This window comes from Perca fluviatilis, chromosome 13 (genome assembly GCF_010015445.1).
Source record: "Perca fluviatilis chromosome 13, GENO_Pfluv_1.0, whole genome shotgun sequence".
NCBI classification, from domain to species: Eukaryota; Metazoa; Chordata; class Actinopteri; order Perciformes; family Percidae; genus Perca; species Perca fluviatilis.
This window is the reverse complement of record NC_053124.1, coordinates 10,046,576-10,064,970: the sequence shown is the minus strand read 5'-3', so window position 1 is coordinate 10,064,970 and position 18,395 is coordinate 10,046,576. Positions and strand designations below refer to the sequence as shown.

Here is an 18,395-nt window from a genome sequence, read left to right as displayed (position 1 = left end):
GAACTCAAATAAGCAAAAAACGTATACAAATGATTCCTTTAATGTCAATGATTTTGATATCAGACGTTTAACAATCATATATGGTAGTTGTGTTAAGATGTTCCCTTTCTTTGTTCATGTGTCCACTCCCCATACTGTTTGCATGGACTGTGAAATACTCACATAACTCTCCAAACTGCATTACAAACATTTTCTTTCATAATCGAGCAATGTGGCCAGTGTCTGTATTAACTTACATGTGCAAAGGGAGCAGGTTGATTTTAGCATTAAGACGGGCTGCTGACATGCATTCCAATGATCCCAAGTCTTGCAAAATCAATTAGGCTGATTGGTCACAGCAAAGATCATGTGTGATATTGAACACTGAAGCCTTTTCCTCCCATAACTGAGATTTGTAGCTTTAACAGCTGTTGCGAGGAATGTGTGTGGGAGAAGATGATCAGGTGGAATGTGCATGATCATCACATTGACATATTTTGCTCCTGGTAAGTTGTTGACAAGCGGAAGTGAACAACACATCTAGTCATGGAGCGATGAGGAGACAACGTGACATGCTGTTAGTCCCGACGCTGATCCTGTTCTCTGGTCAGATTGCCATGTCCCCATGCCCACAATGAGAGCACAACATCGAACAATAGATTAAACCCTTATTGACCATTGTATGACAAAAGTAGGTCCATTTTACTATTCAGCTGCTCCTACTGATGGACTGATAGACAGAGAGGAGAAGGGTGTGCTGGAGAGATAGATGCAAGAAACTCTTAAATAACATTTCAAATTCACATCTCTATCTCTTCTTACCAAGCTTTTCACCTGTACATTTTGTCACAATTCTTGCCCTGCGTCATGCCATCCTTCACAAATGTTGCACTAATTTCTGAGAGACTGTAACCACAATCTCATGACCATCATAATTCACTTATTTCGGATCATTGCCGTGCGAACCGGCCAGCTACAGCTAATGAAAACTGGTCGCACGTTGAGTCGTAAAGTTGTTTTGTTTCTGGAGAAGTGTATGTATTGGTAGGACAGATAAAACACATGTCATTAACTAAACATTGTCTTGTCATGTCATAACAGGTCAACAAATGATGGCTATACAGCTCTCTGACAAAAATATGCTTCTGGAAACACCTGTTGTATTAGACTTACTGAAACTCTGACTATGTGCTGAATCAGATTGTAATTTAAGATGTGTGAGTATTTTAAGTGATACTGAAACCAAAAGACACACTCTCAAGAAATACCCAAAAGTGAAACTGTTGCAGTGGAGTGCATTACTTCATTCCATGAGCTAAGACAATCAGGGAAAACGAGAACTGAAACCCTCAGCTGATTGATTGATTGATTGATTGATTGATTGATTGATTGATTGATTGATTGATTGATTGATTGGTCAACCTGAGCTCTGAAAACATTCTGGCAAAATGTATCTATTAATCCAGACAATAGCCTACAGATCAATTTAGTAACGAAAATAACTGTTAGTTAAAGCCTTGTCATTTGTTTATCACAAGGTATCAGCCAATCTGGATGATGTGTAAGCAAATAGCTACAGTGAATAGAGTTACCAGAGTCAATAGAACTCTTTATTTCCTATTACAGGTTTATTATGTTTACATCAATTTATCCACTTTAGTCAGAAGACTAAACAAAGACCCCATGTATACCTGTTATAATCATGCAATCTGTATCTGCTTATCTTACCTGGATAAGGATGAGTGTAGTGGGGAAACCAAGGTCCTTGTCTATAGGCCTTATTGTTACAGTCTATGACCTAGGCACTTGACCCACATACCCACACACATGAAAATGCTGTAATAATTGACAATAAATTAAGTAGTCCTCCTTCTTGCCTTAATACCAGCAATATGTCCTGAGTTCGGCAGACATTCCTCAACTTTGACTGAATGTTCAACCATCATAGGAACAGAAGTACATGAACACACACACTAACATACACACTTATAAAAGGAGAGAACATGATTTCATGGAAATTAAAATGTTTATCTTTTATCTTGATGCCATGTCAGTGTTGTTGTTTTTATTCTTTACAAATCTATAAAACACTGAATACAGCTGAACTAAATAAATTTAAATGCTGGGGTCCTCCTGTGGGGCGGGGCCAATTAGGGAGTCAGAGGTGATTGGCCAGAGCTTGCTAGACTTGCCCTTAGACTGTTAGATGATTGGTCAGACCTCAGCAGGTCCCGCCCACGGGTGGCGCCTTGAACCTGCTGTATGTTGAAGCGTTGCGTTCAACCAGTGTTGAGTTTAGAGGGTCTCTCTCTAGCGGGGTGACAAGTCCGAGCACAGGAGCAACCGAGAGGAAGTAGCTGAAGAAAAAAAAACACACTTTTCATCATTTCACCGCTGGATACATAACTCGCCCTGGGGTTGGATTAACTTAAAACCACTCTTTTTTAGTTTTTCTTTTTAATTTGCTTTAGAAAACTCCGAAACTCACCGAAGACAATGGGATCCCAGGCATCCAAGGGAGATGTGGCCGCGGAGGCAAACGCTGCTGCCGCTGATGGTGCAGCTGTCAAAACCAACGGACAGGTAATTACACTTACCCGAGCCGTTATTACTGTGTTTTCTAATGGAGTAGATACGTAGTCATTGATAAAAGTTTAATTTCTCACACGAAAACATCAGTTTAGCAAATTTAGTCGACGTTGAATCGACAAAACTTGAATGTGAGGACATTTTGGGCAAGTCAGGTGGGGCTGCTGATGGGTTGGTCACAGAGCAACCCAAAATGAGCTAGCTAGCGTGTTGTTATTCAGGCTGTGTTGGTTGACAATTTGAGTTGAAGTATGTTGAGTATGTTTGCGAGTATTTGTGACTGAGGTCTAACCCAAAATCCGCACAACGTGTTTGATAGTGCCAGGCATTAAAGGGGGAGGGGGTGGTGGGGCTCGAGCGCACGTAGGCACTAGCCTACTCCTCCCTGATTAAAAACACCCATATGTCTGGACACCCATTTTGCAAATTGGGACTTTCCAAAATGTGAAATCAGTGAAATGAATCACATTTAATCATACATTTGATACTTAAAACCATTATTGGATCTTAATGTAAATTAAAATGACATATTAATTACACTTCAGGTGACACACATCTACTTTACTTCAGTATTAATTGCATTTATTGAGCAATTTCACATTTTACGATAGTTGTTTTTCATAAACAATAACTGGAAGTGTTTCAATTCTTCCATCGATGGGCTCTAGTCTTGTCTTTGTTGAGCCGATGTCTGTCTGGTACCTCAGGCGGTCTGTGAGGCGCTACCGCCGCCTATCGCCTAATTCGGGTACTGCAAGGCGTCGCCTCTGAGCCAGGCGAGACGGTGGTTAATGGATGAGCACGACGATGCTCTGAAAATAAATGAGAAATGCACTTCTAAAATCGCTGTACAGAGAGGCTTTTTTATGTTAACATAATTTTCTGTGTCAGAAGGTGAAGCTTTAGAAACAGAGGACTTATTTTGTGTCGACTTTTTTTTCTCTCTCTCTCTCTCTCTCAGGAGAATGGACATGTGAAAACCAATGGTGAGGTCTCCACAAAGCCTGATGGGGATGCTGCCGCCACCAATGGCTCAGCCGAAGCAGCCAAGGAGCCTGAAGCCGGCGCAGGGGGCGACGCTATTGAGCCGGCGCCTGCTGCAGACGGAGAGGCAGCCAAACCTGAAGGCGAGGCTGCGGCTAAGGAGACCCCCAAGAAGAAGAAGAAGAAGTTCTCCCTGAAGAAGTCCTTCAACTTCAAACTGAATCTGAAGAAGAGCAAGAAGACCGAGGCTGTGAAAGAGGAAGTGGCCACTGCCGCCGCCGCCGCCACCCCCTCTGAGGAGAAGCCAGCCGAGAACGGAGCCGCTGCTCCCGCAGAGGAGAAGAAGGAGGAGGTGAAGGAGGAGGCTGCCGCTGAGCCTGCGGCCGAGGCCCCAAAGGCAGAGGAGGCTCCGGCTAAAGAGGAGGCCCCCAAGGAGGAGGCCAAGGAGGCGGCAGCTGCCCCGGCCCCCGAGGCCACGAAACCAACAGAGGAGAGCAGCTCGACCCCCGCTCCCTCTGAAAAGAAAGAGTGATTGTACCTTTAGCTCACAATGAACTGGGTGAACTGTTTTTCAAGAGAGAGAGAGAGAGAGAGAGAGAAAGAGAGAGAGAGAAAATTTAAGAGTATATATATATATTTATATATATATGTGTATATGTATACATATGTATATGGATATATGTATATGTAAATATATACACATGTATGTGAGAGACTCCTTCGACGTGCCACTTTTCGTCATGATAACAAGACGACAGACTAGATTCACTAGATCACCTCCCTGGTTACTGCTCGACGTGTGGACCTGGACTGAGTTTTAGGCTGTGGGTTGGTCGCTATGCGGAAATTGGATTTGAATGGCTAGAACGCGAGCTAATGACACCGTGAAGTATATAGACGGGTGAAGGATGGATGGAGAAGGAAGGAGTCAAAGCATCTTTTCCCTAAAAATCTGCAGATCAAAGATGCCTCCTTGCTGAAGGAATGCAGCTAGATAAGATACTAGGACACCATCACCACTTGAAATGACTGTTGAATAGAGCAACAACAACAACAAAAAAATGAAAAAAATGAAATCAGAAATTTAAGAGACTCGCCAACTTTTTACATTCCTATATTTTAACCCAAATTTGAAGTATTTTGTGGTGTATTATAGAGAACCATCTTAAAGATTCAGAGAAGCTATTACCTGTTTGTTTAAAGAAAAAAAAAAAAATAGACAACTTTGATTTTTACCTTACTATGAAAAAAAGAACACTTAAGCTTGCTATGTTCACTGTTGCGGTTTGATATGAAGCAGAGTTGTTTATCTGTCGTATGTGAGCCTGAATCTGCTTTGTCTCTGTAAATACATTGGATTGATTTCTGTTCTTTATTTTGCTAATGTTGACAGATGTTACTGGTTTTATTGTAAAGTTGATAATGGTAAATAAATATTGGTTTCCTGCCCGTTTATGTGTCTTCATGGTTATTTACATCACGCATTACATTTGTTAGGAAGTAGTATACTTTAATGAGAGGGTGTGGAGGGTAGTTTGTCATATTAAAAAGTGTTTTACCTAACTGTACTGTTAGCTATGTTCCAAGGTAATATGATCAGTGACACCAAAATGATTAAGGTCTTTTGACATGTGTAGTGTCTTCTATGCCATTAATTAGGCCATGGTAAAGCTAATAAAGTAAAGAAATATAATCGTTTGATATGACCGGTGTAGTACACCAGGACATGCTGAGTACCCTCCAGGATGAAATAAAGTGAAATCATTTGAAGTAAGCCATCTGTAGACTAGCACGTACTTTAGTAGTTATTGTCTGGGTCACAACGACCTACACCCATTGGAAGTAGTCTAGCAAAGTTAGTAAGGGACACACAATTTTAATTCATCTGCATATTGAAAAGAAGAAAAAAAAGACAGTGTAAAGACCGATGCTTCATTGTCTGACATTTAGCATTGCTTTGGTGTCTGCATGTAAAATAAAAGAATACTTAAATCGGAGCAGCTACACCATGTCCTTCAATATTTGACCTCAAAACTCAATACTTACTGTAACTTTTGAAATATGAAGTAACGTTCTTTTTTTCTTCTTCTTCTTCTTTTTTTTTTTTACAACTTAAATGTTGAATTCATAAGCAATAAATACATAATTTCTCAGTTCAAAACACTAAGGGTGTTTGCCGCGACAGCCTGTCTTGGTCTGGTATAACCAGTAGCTCATGGTGGCGAGTGTTAGCAAAGTTTAGCGAGGTTGTTACTAGTGGCGCTGTCACACATTTGACCATTTACCATGTTCTTGTAAATTGTCACCTGCGGCTCCAGTGACTGTTATTCAGCACAGAGACCTAGTTTTGCTTGTCATTTTCATTTTCACAAGGAAACAAAAGGTGCTTAGAGCACAATGGTAATAAGCTTTATTAGTGCAACCCACTAAGGCCAGACTAGCACATGGTAATAAGGTTTATTAGTGCAACCCACTAAGGCCAGACTTTGACATCAATAAAGTTGTATTCTGCTCATTCATGTAATTATTAGCCTTTATTGGACTGTCACTCACTCTGGCCCAGCTTCAAACAAACATATCAAGTCAAGACTAATTTTATTTATAAAGCCCAATATCGTTATTGCCTCAAGGGGGGGTTCTACAATCTGTACAGCATTCGACACCCTCTGTCCCTCACATAAATAAACAAAAATAATTGAACAACAAAGGCAATGATCCACCGCTAATAATCAAAGCAAAAGCTCAGTGTCTTCACAGATATGAGATTAGGTGGCACTCCCCCACGACACATCACTGGGACTCTCTCTGAAACGAGAAAACCCCCACGTGTTTTTAGCTCTATTGGGTTTAGAGATAATCAAACGCTACCATGTTGGCTCCAATGACCCCCCCCCCTGGCCCTCAATTAGGCTTTTGGCCCTGAGATCAGCACCATTACCTTGGCCCGCCCCCACTTGCCCCTCCTCCTTCACATCTAACAGTATTCCTTCCATTTGAAGGAGGCGACTGGCCTCCCTGAACGTGGCTAACTGAACACAGCAGTCCTGCTCTGGGTGAACTGACCTAGTTCACATGGTGATATGATGAGTTGAGATCTGAGCTACATTTGGACCCAGCCTTCAAACAATTGTGGATTATTTTAAACAAAACCGGGGCTCCGCGTTGATACGGCTCTCTGCCTCTTGAAGCAAACTATTTCTTAAGCTCGAACAGTAGATCTATTTCAAGTGTCTTTAATAAATACCAAAGCAAATTCATCACAACTCATACCTAAATTGTGTCAATCTTCCACATACAGCTTACACTGCGTGGCAGCAGGTACGGTAAGCTGTAAATAATTTATGGCTGCTCCACAAGGAGTTGATCTTTCTCAGTGTTTTGTTTGCACTGCATACTATACATGATAGTATGTGAGGGATCAGATTAGGGGTGCTGCTGCATTTCTCCTTCAGCAGTGAAGGGGTCTGCAGAGATTTTGGGAGTTACAGTCAAACACGTGAGCTTACACTGTCACCTGGTGGCCATTGTGTGGAATGCCACAAAGCTGATCACCTATTGTCTAGTATCGCATTTGCCAGACCTTCCTCCTCTTGTCTGGTTTCCCAATCTGTTCCAGTACTAAGCCTGCATCAATATGCATAATCAGTCTCATTGTACATTACACTATAAAACAGGACAGTGAGTAGATTTTTTAAAATTATATTTTAGGGTACCTTCCTAAGATCTGGCCAAGGACAACTTTTTCCTGATCAATGAGAGTTGTCCCTGTCAAATAAACAAATGAAATAAAATAAATGTAGAAATATTTTGTAAAAGGGGCGCCTTAGGGTAGCTCACCTGCTTGAGCCTGTGCCCCATGTAGCCTACAGAGGCACAGTCCTCGACGCAGCGGCTGCGGGTTTGATTACGACATGTGGCCCTTTGCTGCGTGCCATTCCTCCTCTAGCTCCCCTTTTATGACTTCAGCTGTCCTATCAAATAATGACCTAAAAAAATGCCCCACAAATAAAAACATAAACACAAAAAAACAGACATAAATAAAATGTGGCATTTTAAGTTTTTAAATGTCTACACCTGAGGTTTAAGCTGAAATAATAGAGGAAATAGACATATGCAGATAGGCATATTGGAGATTTCAGACGCCAAGATTAAGCTTAGATACATTTATACTTTAATAAAACTAGATCACTAAATCATCAGTCAATGTAAACCCATCTTTAAGCACTATATTAACTTTTGGAAGCTGAAATAAAGGTTTATTATTTAGCAGTATTAAACTGGGGCTGACTACTGATTTTAACCAATCAATAATAGAATACAATTATATTGACAAATTACAAAATTGTAAATCAATGAAATAATGGTGTTACTGGTACAGGGTGGTTGCAGGGTGGATTTTCAGAATGGAGGGTTGCCAAGGGGAAGGGGCTTTGAAAATCATTTTGTCCTGGGGACAAGCAAGACACATGACAGCACTGACAGCACTAAGAGGGGTCTTTTGTTTTGAATACATTTGCTTTTCTACCCATGTCCATACTGTCCCTATCCCTGTCCTCTTTGACACAATTAACTGGGCATAACACTGAACCTCAATGACTTAAGACAGAAGAAGGTGCTTATGTATGTCATCAATTAACTAATTATCAATTGCTGGGGATTACAAATAAGCTCGCCTCTACATAACTCAATTAAAAGACAAAATTGTGCTGTGTGCTCTACCGGTCTCTCTCTACCATAGACAGTATCTCTAGACACTGTCTGGTTGTAGGTTCAATCTCGACTCGGCGGTCCTTGGTTTGGATACCGGCGCCTCCCAGTCGGGCGGTTGAACATCTGTGATTGGTTGACTAGAGCTCCACGCTAGTTCCCTGCCTGGTGCAAGAGAGGAACCGGTGGGCACGGAACATTGGGGTAATTGGCGTAAAATGGCGCTGTCTCAAGGAACAAAGAAAAAAGTTTGCTATTACTATGACGGTAAATATTCAACTTGTGCACCTCGGGTTCTCCCATGATTGAAGCGGCCTTGAAGGCGTGTAGCTGTATAGGAAATTGCACATGTATTTTTTAAAAGTGTGCAGTACGACCATGCTAGCTAGCCGGTGTAGCGAGCTAACGTTAGCTTGCACGATTGGCTAACTAGCCTGTTTTAGCTACATGGTATGCTTGACGTTAGCCATAGATATATCTATGGACGTTAGCTAACTGTTAGCTTGAAACTGCACGCGATGTATCCTATGGATGTATCATCCGGTGTTCATTTCATTTTCAAGTTACCCAATAACCAGAACAAGGCCCTTAAATTATTTAAATCTTTTATTGGATTGTGATGTGTGTATCTGCGGTTACTTGGTAATTCTGGGAACAGAGAGCCATGGATCTACCCGGCGCTAATCACATCAATGTTACCCCAAATTGCTATTAACTTCCGAGAAGTGGGGACCGGTGTACCGGTTGTTAGATTATTTAACGAAAAGTTTTCGTTCAAATAAGTGCCGTTAAGTTATATTGCCTTTCTCTTTTCTGTTATGCATAAGCATTCTTAGGAAAATTATACACACCGTACGTAACGTTAAGTGTAGAAAGTACAAGTGGGATGGTCAAGCTGCTAATTACTGTAACGTTATTACATTTGATTATTCTCGGGCTTTCTAATGAAAATTACATTTTTGTCATATGGAACAAAACAAAAAAAAATCCAATACTAAATCCCATACCTATAGGTACAGACACAGCTGATCATTGACTCCTATCTCTTGCAAACCTCAAACATATAGCTAGCTAGCTAGCTAGCTAGGTCAAGTAGTATATGAATAAATCAAGCTAACGTTACAATCCAGCGAATTGACCATCTCCTATTTTTATTTCTCAGATTTTAACATATGGTCATGTTAGTGCCTACAGTGTAATCTGCAATAGAAAATTGTGTGAATAACAGGCGAATCTGTAAAAAAACGTTGCAACAAAAACTGCTTATTGGATTGTTTTAGGTTTACCCTAAAACATAAAATTGTTGTAAGTAAATCGTTATAACATTTGCAGATAAACAGGGCATTTTTTAATGGAGTTTGGCATTAACTTTTGTACAGCCAAGTCAGGAGATGCAAATTGGGTCGTGGCAATAGATTATTAAGCAACATTTGTAATGTAAACTTGTCTGCATAATGTTTTCTTTCTAAGGGGATGTGGGGAACTACTACTATGGCCAGGGCCATCCCATGAAACCTCACAGGATCCGCATGACACACAACCTCCTTCTCAACTATGGACTGTACAGGAAAATGGAGATCTATGTGAGTTATATCACTCCACACAAACCATTCCCCAACACTCGGATCCAAACGCATGTGTCTTTACGCCATATTCTTTAAAGCATAAAGTCTCATAATCTTTAAAGCTAGTGTCTCATATGAGAAGATAATTGTTGATGGTTTCTGACTGTGATGAAAGTATTTTTCATATTTAATTGGCTAGTTGGTGTTTGAATATTTGGATGACCTCGTCACATGTTAGTGAATAGAGACGTGTCAAAATCGGACAAATCCAATGACTACTGACGAATGGGGAAATGTCTGTCAGCTGTCACTTTCTTCCTCATCGTCTTTCTGTTTGTTTCCAGAGACCACACAAAGCCAGTGGTGAAGAGATGACAAAATACCACAGTGATGACTACATTAAGTTCCTGAGGTCCATCCGACCAGACAACATGTCTGAGTATAGCAAACAGATGCAGCGATGTGAGTGTCCGCTTTTTTTCTTCCAACGGGTGCTGGAGTATTCTTACTTTCCGCATATTGTTAAATCTTTTTGTCTTGTTCTTTTTCTCACAGTCAACGTCGGAGAGGACTGTCCAGTGTTTGATGGTCTGTTTGAATTCTGCCAGCTCTCAACAGGTGGATCTGTCGGTAAGTTACTCAAACCACACAAACTCACACCATAATCCCTCTGGTGTACCACCCTAAAACAAGAGGGATATTCATGACTGTGTGCATGGAATAAATCTTAAGTATAGGCCTTAATTTAGTCTAGTGATTATGGTGTCTTGGACTAAGTTTAAACATATAATTTCAACTACCAGTGGTCGTCCTTGCTGGGAAATATATGTCCACACAGCACTGTCCAGAGGGTGCTTAGAAAATCTATATTGGATTACAAGAATTTTTTTTGCACATTTATAAGTGTTAAGACTAGGTTTGGGTACCGAGACCCGGTACTAATATGGTACGGGTGCCTTAACGACCGGTATCTACCAGAGCGAATAGCAATGTGGATTTTGATGCCTCATTCCGGTGCCACTGATATGCCTGCGCTGCTCTCTGATGCTCCGAAAATGGACGTTAGAGGCAACAGTTCTGCATCGCTGCACGTGGCGCTAGTTAACACTACACTCAACAGCAGCTAACGTTAGCCTACCATTAGCTAGCAGCTGGATTAAACACGGTTAAAATGCTGACAGCTAAACAGTGTGACTGAATTTCACTGGAGAGGATTCCAACAGCGGGACGTAACAGTCTGCAGCTGCCGTTGTCGTAAAAACAACACACTTGAAACTGGTAGCAATTTACTACTGAAATACATTATTGTTATTACTATATTATTAAATCATTTAATTTCATATGGCCTTAGCAATAAACAAGCCATTCTTTAATGTTGCTGACTGTTGTTTAGTACCCTTCTTTTCTTCTTTTTCTTTTTTTTTACTTTCTCGGTTCAGGCACGGTTTTAAAAGTATCGCTTTAGCACTGGTATCGGGGAAAAAAACACGCAGAGGCCATTAAAGTCATGTTTATTTCACTCTGTTCATTCTGTCCTCTAGCTGGGGCATTGAAGTTGAACAAGCAGCAGACAGACATCGCCATCAACTGGGCCGGCGGACTTCACCACGCCAAGAAGTCTGAGGCCTCAGGTTTCTGCTACGTCAACGACATTGTCCTGGCCATCCTCGAGCTGCTCAAGTAAGCTGCTGCCTTCCTTTTTTTAAATTTGAATCATCCTGCCTTTCCAACCATCTGTCAGGTTTAGTTAATTTGGGCCCCCAAAGAAATCTGGCACGTATATTTTAGATTAGCTGAATTAGATCTACACCTGCTATGGAGCTTTATTTCTGATAAAATGCACACAATCGGACAACTCCGTGCCAAACACTAGATTTGCTGCCTTCGTCATTTTCTCGCAGTGTTTCTGCCTGTTTTAGAAATGACAATCAATGCCATCTTTTCCAAATTATTTTGGCAAGTTTCTGTCTGAGTGTTTGGCCTGTTTGATATTGCATGGATTAGCTGCTAAGGTGGTTGAATGCACTTTGGGCCGCTTTTGGAGGTGGATATCAAATGCATCAGGACTACTTGTATACCTGAATTAGTCTTTCCACCCCCCTCCCCCACCATTTGAAGGCACGTTTGAGGAAAAAAAAAAAAAGCAGACCCTGAGTTGTCTTGTGGAAGAGCCTGCTAGAGCAAATTAACCTTCAAGCCACATTATCCTGTGTAGGCTGCCTGATTTCTGCCCTGATAAGTTTTTGGTTTCTATGTTATGTGAATGCCCTTTTTAAAATGTCCTGAACTGAATTCGCTCTCTTCTCCAGGTACCACCAGAGGGTGTTATACATAGACATTGACATCCACCACGGTGATGGAGTGGAGGAGGCCTTCTACACCACAGACAGGGTCATGACTGTCTCTTTCCACAAGTATGGGGAATACTTCCCTGGCACTGGAGACCTCAGGGTGTGTTTTGTGTTCCCCGTTTTAAGATCATCAGCGTGTCTTGTGCGTATGTGGGCAGTAATTCAATATCTCCCAATGTGTGCAGGACATCGGTGCTGGAAAGGGCAAATACTATGCAGTAAACTACCCGCTTCGGGACGGTATTGACGATGAGTCCTACGAAGCCATCTTCAAACCTGTAAGTCTGCTCTTATTTAGGTACTACGTAATCAATTGGACGGTTTCTTCGAGCTAGTTTGTCAATGTGTGTGTGTGTGTGTGTGTGTGTTAGATCATGGCTAAAGTCATGGAGATGTACCAGCCAAGTGCTGTTGTACTCCAGTGTGGAGCGGATTCTCTTTCTGGGGACCGACTGGGGTGCTTCAACCTCACCATCAAAGGTATAAACACAATTCACTCTCCCACGACAATACCGCAAAGTCCTTTTGCGCTTTCGGAGAATTTGACAGTTGTGTGTTCTTCCAGGCCACGCCAAATGCGTCGAGTACATCAAAAGTTTCAACCTGCCCCTGCTGATGCTGGGCGGCGGCGGCTACACCATTCGCAACGTGGCCCGTTGCTGGACGTACGAAACCGCCGTGGCCTTGGACTGCTCCATCCCCAACGAGCTGCCCTACAACGATTACTTTGAGTACTTTGGGCCCGACTTCAAGCTGCACATCAGCCCGTCCAATATGACCAACCAGAACACCAACGAATACCTGGAGAAGATCAAGCAGCGTCTGTTTGAAAACCTCCGTATGCTGCCTCACGCCCCTGGTGTCCAGATGCAGGCGATCCCCGAGGATGCTCCCCACCCGGACAGCGGCGACGAGGAGGAGGAGGAGGACCCCGACAAACGCGTCTCTAGTAAGAGACTTCTACAGGCATAGATTTAGACGGGATCACGAGAAAATGGTCACCTACATCGACGTGATACACACGACAGGGCTCGAGTTGTAAAGATTCGATTTATTTATAGTGTCAGATCATTACAGAAGTTAGGTCAGGACACTACAGATAGAGTAAGATGTATCCTACACAATTGTCCAGCTCTAGTCTGTGTTTGCTCTTAAAGGAAAATGAATGAACTATGCCTATACCAACGGTGTGTGTGTGTTTTGTGTTTCAGTCCGGGCCCACGACAAGAGGATAGCCTGCGAGGAGGAGTTTTCTGACTCTGAGGATGAGATGGAGGGTCAGGGAGGAGGCCGCAGGAACGCAGCCAACCACAAGAAGGTGAAACGAGTGAAGAAGGAGGAAGAGAAGGAAGGAGAGGAAAAGAAAGGTAAGACTTTATTCTCAAGCCCCATTGGTATTTGTAGAGGAATAGATATTGTAATAATCACTCTTGTTTTTCTGCCTCCTAGAAGTGAAAGAGGAGGAGAAGGAGGAAGAGAAGATGGACACATCAGGGTAAGATCAAGCACATTCTGATTTAATTATTATTATTATTATTATTATTATTATTATCATATATTATATTAATATGAACATTTTAAACCTGGTAGGGTGAAAACCTGTGGATAGTAACAGTTTTTCAAGTCTCAAGTTGCAGGAAGCACTACTGAATAAATTAAAAGCTGAACATTTATTTACACTACACCAATCTTTGAGCTTAGTGCCATTTTAGATTCCGATTCATGGCCTCTTCATGTGAAGTTTTTACATTAAAAAGCAATGTCCTGGCTGCCAAGTAATTAAAGGCTCTGACACACCAACCCGACGGCAGAACAAACAGTCGGACTGATTGGTCGCCTCCCGTCTCTCTAATAAAATAAAATAATATAATTAAGCTATATATTCAACAACAACAAAACAGATGCGTGAGATTAAGCTGTTTTCACACGTAATAATTCACTTCTCGTTCCTCGCCTAACAGTTCAAATCATTTGGACTTTAGTCTTGCAACCTTGCCCCTATTTTCACCTATTGCTGAATAACGTACATTAACATCCCATGGTCTCTTGAATGTAGCATACCTGTAGCAAGCTCCTTCAAAGTAACTAGTGGTAAAAAAAAAGAAGAGGAGCTCCGTGCTACAAAGCAGCGGTTGCTAGTTGTTTAATCCGCTACAGACCTCCATCACAGCTCGGTCGTATCAGCGGCGTTTAGGAGATGTGATGAGCCGCAACATAGTTCCTCAACACCGGGTCTGGTGCTCCGCAAGTAATGAAAGGACTAGTTAAGAATAGAACTAATGTTAGTCCCTGTCGCTACCATATTGTTTGTGTATCTCTATGGCAAACGCGCGGGGGGGGGGGGCTGAGCCCATTCGGAACTACGGGAGCCCAGAGGGGAGAGTCGGCGAATGTTAAGGAGAAAACCGTTTTTTTTCATTTAAACAAATTGACGTTGCCTACACATTCAAACTTAGTCGATAAAATCAATTTATCGCCCAGCCCTAGATCGTTGTTGTCATTACTCGCTGAGTAATGACAACAACGATCTAAAAAAAAAAAAAAAAAGCTGCAATATTTGGAGAATAAAGGTTGGGATATTACAGGAAAAATAAACTCAGAATATGTTGAATTTTTTTTTTTTTTTAAGTTGGAGTATTTGCACAATACGACAATACGATGGCTAGTAATAAGAAGATACTGGCTGATGTCGTCGGTTGTTGATTGATTCGTATGTGTATCACGATGACGATTTGGCTAGTCAATTCATTGTGATACGTCCAAAGATTTGGTAACCCAAGACCCGGAAATGTACTACCCAGTTGTAGGGCAAAGGCATCTTTTTTTTTTTTCTATAGCACATTTCAGCAACAAGGCAATTCAAAGGGCTTTACATAATACATTAAAGAGCCATTTAAAAAAAAAAAAAAGAAAAAAAGAGAGAAAATAAAAACAGGCTGAAATAGAATAAGATACAAATACAAGAATGAAAGTTCCAGGCGTGTAAGAAATGAATCATTATTTGATTGAATAGGTTGTAGGGACAGGTTTGGGAGGTGTGTATAATGTTTGGTAAAAATGTGAACTGTACCCGACTAGACTTTAACTCATCTTATTATAATTTCATAAATAAAGAAAAGCAATAGGGTGTTTAACACATGAAGGACAGAAATGATTATATCTGTACATTTGGTCCTGTGAAACACTCCAACAGTCAAAGCTGTTGTACAAAGAAGTAAATGGTTAGCTAGACTTGACAGCGTGTCTGGTATTTTGTTGCTAAAATTCTTCAACGGTTTGTGTTTCAGACCAAAAGAAGAGGTCAAGGCAACTTGAAGTCTGGCGCAAGGAGAAATGGTTGGTTGTACTGTTGTCCTCAAGCCCCCTCCCCCCCCCCAGCGGTTCCTATATTCTCCTGCTGCCACAATAGGACCCTTTTTTGTATTCCTGTTTTATTATGTGTTCTTATGGGCAAACCTGGTTCACATTGTATTATTTACATTTGTTTCCAGCCTCAGTGAAGCAACAGTTGAGTGGGCGTTGCACAACTACAGCTGCCTATCTGGAAATGTGCCCCTGGGTGTAAACCCCACCCAACTGGAGCTTCATGTAGTATAAAACAGGTGACACAAATCCTCTCCAGCTGTTGCGTGAACCAGGTCTGCTTTACTGTGAAGAAAAGCACTCAAATTATTACTGTTCCTATCATGGTGTTTCAGATTCAAACAGGTTTGTGGGGCTCACGTTGAAATACCTGCACAGATGTAGATGATTTATAAGTCTAGTGCTCACATGCCAAAAAGGCTTTTCTGTCGGTTTTTAAACATTTATTTATGATACTGTTGGAATAACCAGCATTGGACAAACTTGTTTTGGCTTGCTGCGTTAATGTATCAGTGAATGCATGTTTGAATGATCTCGCCTTTAGCATGTTCATATTGCTCCCTTTGGCCAGATGGGCCCTGATCTCTGCTCAGTAACTTATTTTAAATCACGAACAGGCAGTCCCTTTATCTTCCTATGAATATCTGTTCAATGTATTATTTTTTTTTTTATTATTTCTGCATTGTTTCTGTGTTGAAGTATGAATGGGTGTGAACATCTCAGAGGCTTATGTTTGGAAGTGAGTGACTTGTTTTAAGATATTTTGCACCATTAAACATAAAGGTGGAGTAAGCTGGTTAAATGGCCCCTCTACATGTGATTGTTCTGAGTTTTATCCTTGTGAAATGTGCATTATCATAACTTTGTAATACAAAATAAAAAAAACTGTTACACTGTTTTTGCTCCAGAGTTCATTTTGCATACATATATTCTTTGCAATGCTTTTGCTTAATATTGCATTACATTTAGAGGGTTTATGTTAATAAATTAGCAGTTGTTGCATAGATCATGCAGACACAACTTAAAGGTCCCATGACATGGTGCTCTGGTGCTTTTATAGACCTTAGTGGTCCCCTAATACTGTATCTGAAGTCTCTTTTATATAGACCTTAGTGGTCCCCTAATACTGTATCTGAAGTCTCTTTTATATAGACCTTAGTGGTCCCCTAATACTGTATCTGAAGTCTCTTTTATATAGGCCTTAGTGGTCCCTTAATACTGTATCTGAAGTCTCTCTTATATAGACCTTAGTGGTCCCCTAATACTGTATCTGGAGTCTCTTTTATATAGGCCTTAGTGGTCCCCTAATACTGTATCTGAAGTCTCTTTTATATAGACCTTAGTGGTCCCCTAATACTGTATCTGAAGTCTCTTTTATATAGACCTTAGTGGTCCCCTAATACTGTATCTGAAGTCAATTTTATATAGACCTTAGTGGTCCCCTAATACTGTATCTGAAGTCTCTTTTATATATGACCTTAGTGGTCCCCTTAATACTGTATCTGAAGTCTCTTTTATATAGACATTAGTGGTCCCCTAATACTGTATCTGAAGTCTCTTTTATATAGACCTTAGTGGTCCCCTAATACTGTATCTGAAGTCTCTTTTATATAGACCTTAGTGGTCCCCTAATACTGTATCTGAAGTCTCTTTTATATAGACCTTAGTGGTCCCCTAATACTGTATCTGAAGTCTCTTTTATATAGGCCTTAGTGGTCCCCTAATACTGTATCTGGAGTCTCTTTTATATAGGCCTTAGTGGTCGCCTAATACTGTATCTGAAGTCTCTTTTATATAGACCTTAGTGGTCCCCTAATACTGTATCTGAAGTCTCTTTTATATAGACCTTAGTGGTCCCCTAATACTGTATCTGAAGTCTCTTTTATATAGACCTTAGTGGTCCCCTAATACTGTATCTGAAGTCTCTTTTATATAGACCTTAGTGGTCCCCTAATACTGTATCTGAAGTCTCTTTTATATAGACCTTAGTGGTCCCCTAATACTGTATCTGAAGTCTCTTTCCTGAAATTCAGCCTTGGTGCAGAATTACAGCCACTAGAGCCAGTCCCACAATGAGCTTTCATTAGGATGTGCCATTTCTGTGTCTGCTAGCTATTGAGGAGGAGAGGGGGCGGCAATGTGGAGGGTGGCTGTGTGGCCTTGACCAACTGCCACAGTGTTCGTTTGAAAGCCATGATGTCTCTCTCTCATGGGCGGGCCAAATTCTCTGGGCGGGCAAAGCAGAGCAGGATAGCCAGGGATCGGTTTACACCTATCGCCATTTTTAGCCACTGGGGGGCCATAGACAGGCTGGGGGAACACATTAATGTTAAAAATCCTCATAAAGTGAAATTTTCATGCCATGGGACCTTTAAATTCAGTGATTTTATGGTGACTTGGGGTGGAATGGCTTACAACAGAAAATATATCAACTCAAATTCTACTACCACACCTGCTGTCGTAAAGACCTTTTGTAGTGCGCCTGCTGATGCTGTACTGCCCACTGTGTTACAGAGTTAGCGTTAGCGGGAGGTCATACAGTTGCGGTGAATGTATTGCTAAAGACTGAAAATCATTCCTTTACAATAAGAAAATACGTTACCAATGCATCATTGCATTTCAAGTAATGCATACAGTAACTTAGCCTACTTTGGCTGTATCCTGGGCTAAATCACTGTCAAGAGCCAAAGCATTAGCAAGAGTTTGTTGTAGCAACCAACGCAATTATAGCTTGTTTTATATAGCGCCTTTCATGAAACCCAAGGATGCTTTACACAAGTAAAGGGGGACAACAATAAAATAGTAACCCCTAACGTCTATACAATATACAACTAGGCCTATATAAAGAAATCTCCTG

At 41.2% G+C, this 18,395-nt stretch overlaps 2 protein-coding genes across 2 annotated transcripts; both read left to right on the top strand.

Moving 5' to 3' along the window:
* The first annotated feature begins 2,256 nt into the window (after positions 1–2,256).
* Positions 2,257–5,005, top strand: marcksl1b (MARCKS-like 1b). Its single transcript, XM_039821131.1, has 2 exons — positions 2,257–2,562; positions 3,530–5,005. Exons 1-2 carry the CDS (start codon positions 2,476–2,478, stop codon positions 4,082–4,084), a joined length of 642 nt encoding a protein of 213 aa, XP_039677065.1. The 5' UTR covers positions 2,257–2,475; the 3' UTR covers positions 4,085–5,005.
* A 3,312-nt stretch (positions 5,006–8,317) lies between these two features.
* hdac1 (histone deacetylase 1) lies at positions 8,318–16,436 on the top strand. Its single transcript, XM_039821063.1, has 12 exons — positions 8,318–8,526; positions 9,730–9,842; positions 10,169–10,286; positions 10,380–10,454; positions 11,366–11,504; positions 12,134–12,275; positions 12,361–12,453; positions 12,547–12,655; positions 12,741–13,124; positions 13,387–13,542; positions 13,625–13,670; positions 15,463–16,436. Exons 1-12 carry the CDS (start codon positions 8,478–8,480, stop codon positions 15,488–15,490), a joined length of 1,452 nt encoding a protein of 483 aa, XP_039676997.1. The 5' UTR covers positions 8,318–8,477; the 3' UTR covers positions 15,491–16,436.
* The last annotated feature ends 1,959 nt before the right edge of the window (positions 16,437–18,395 follow it).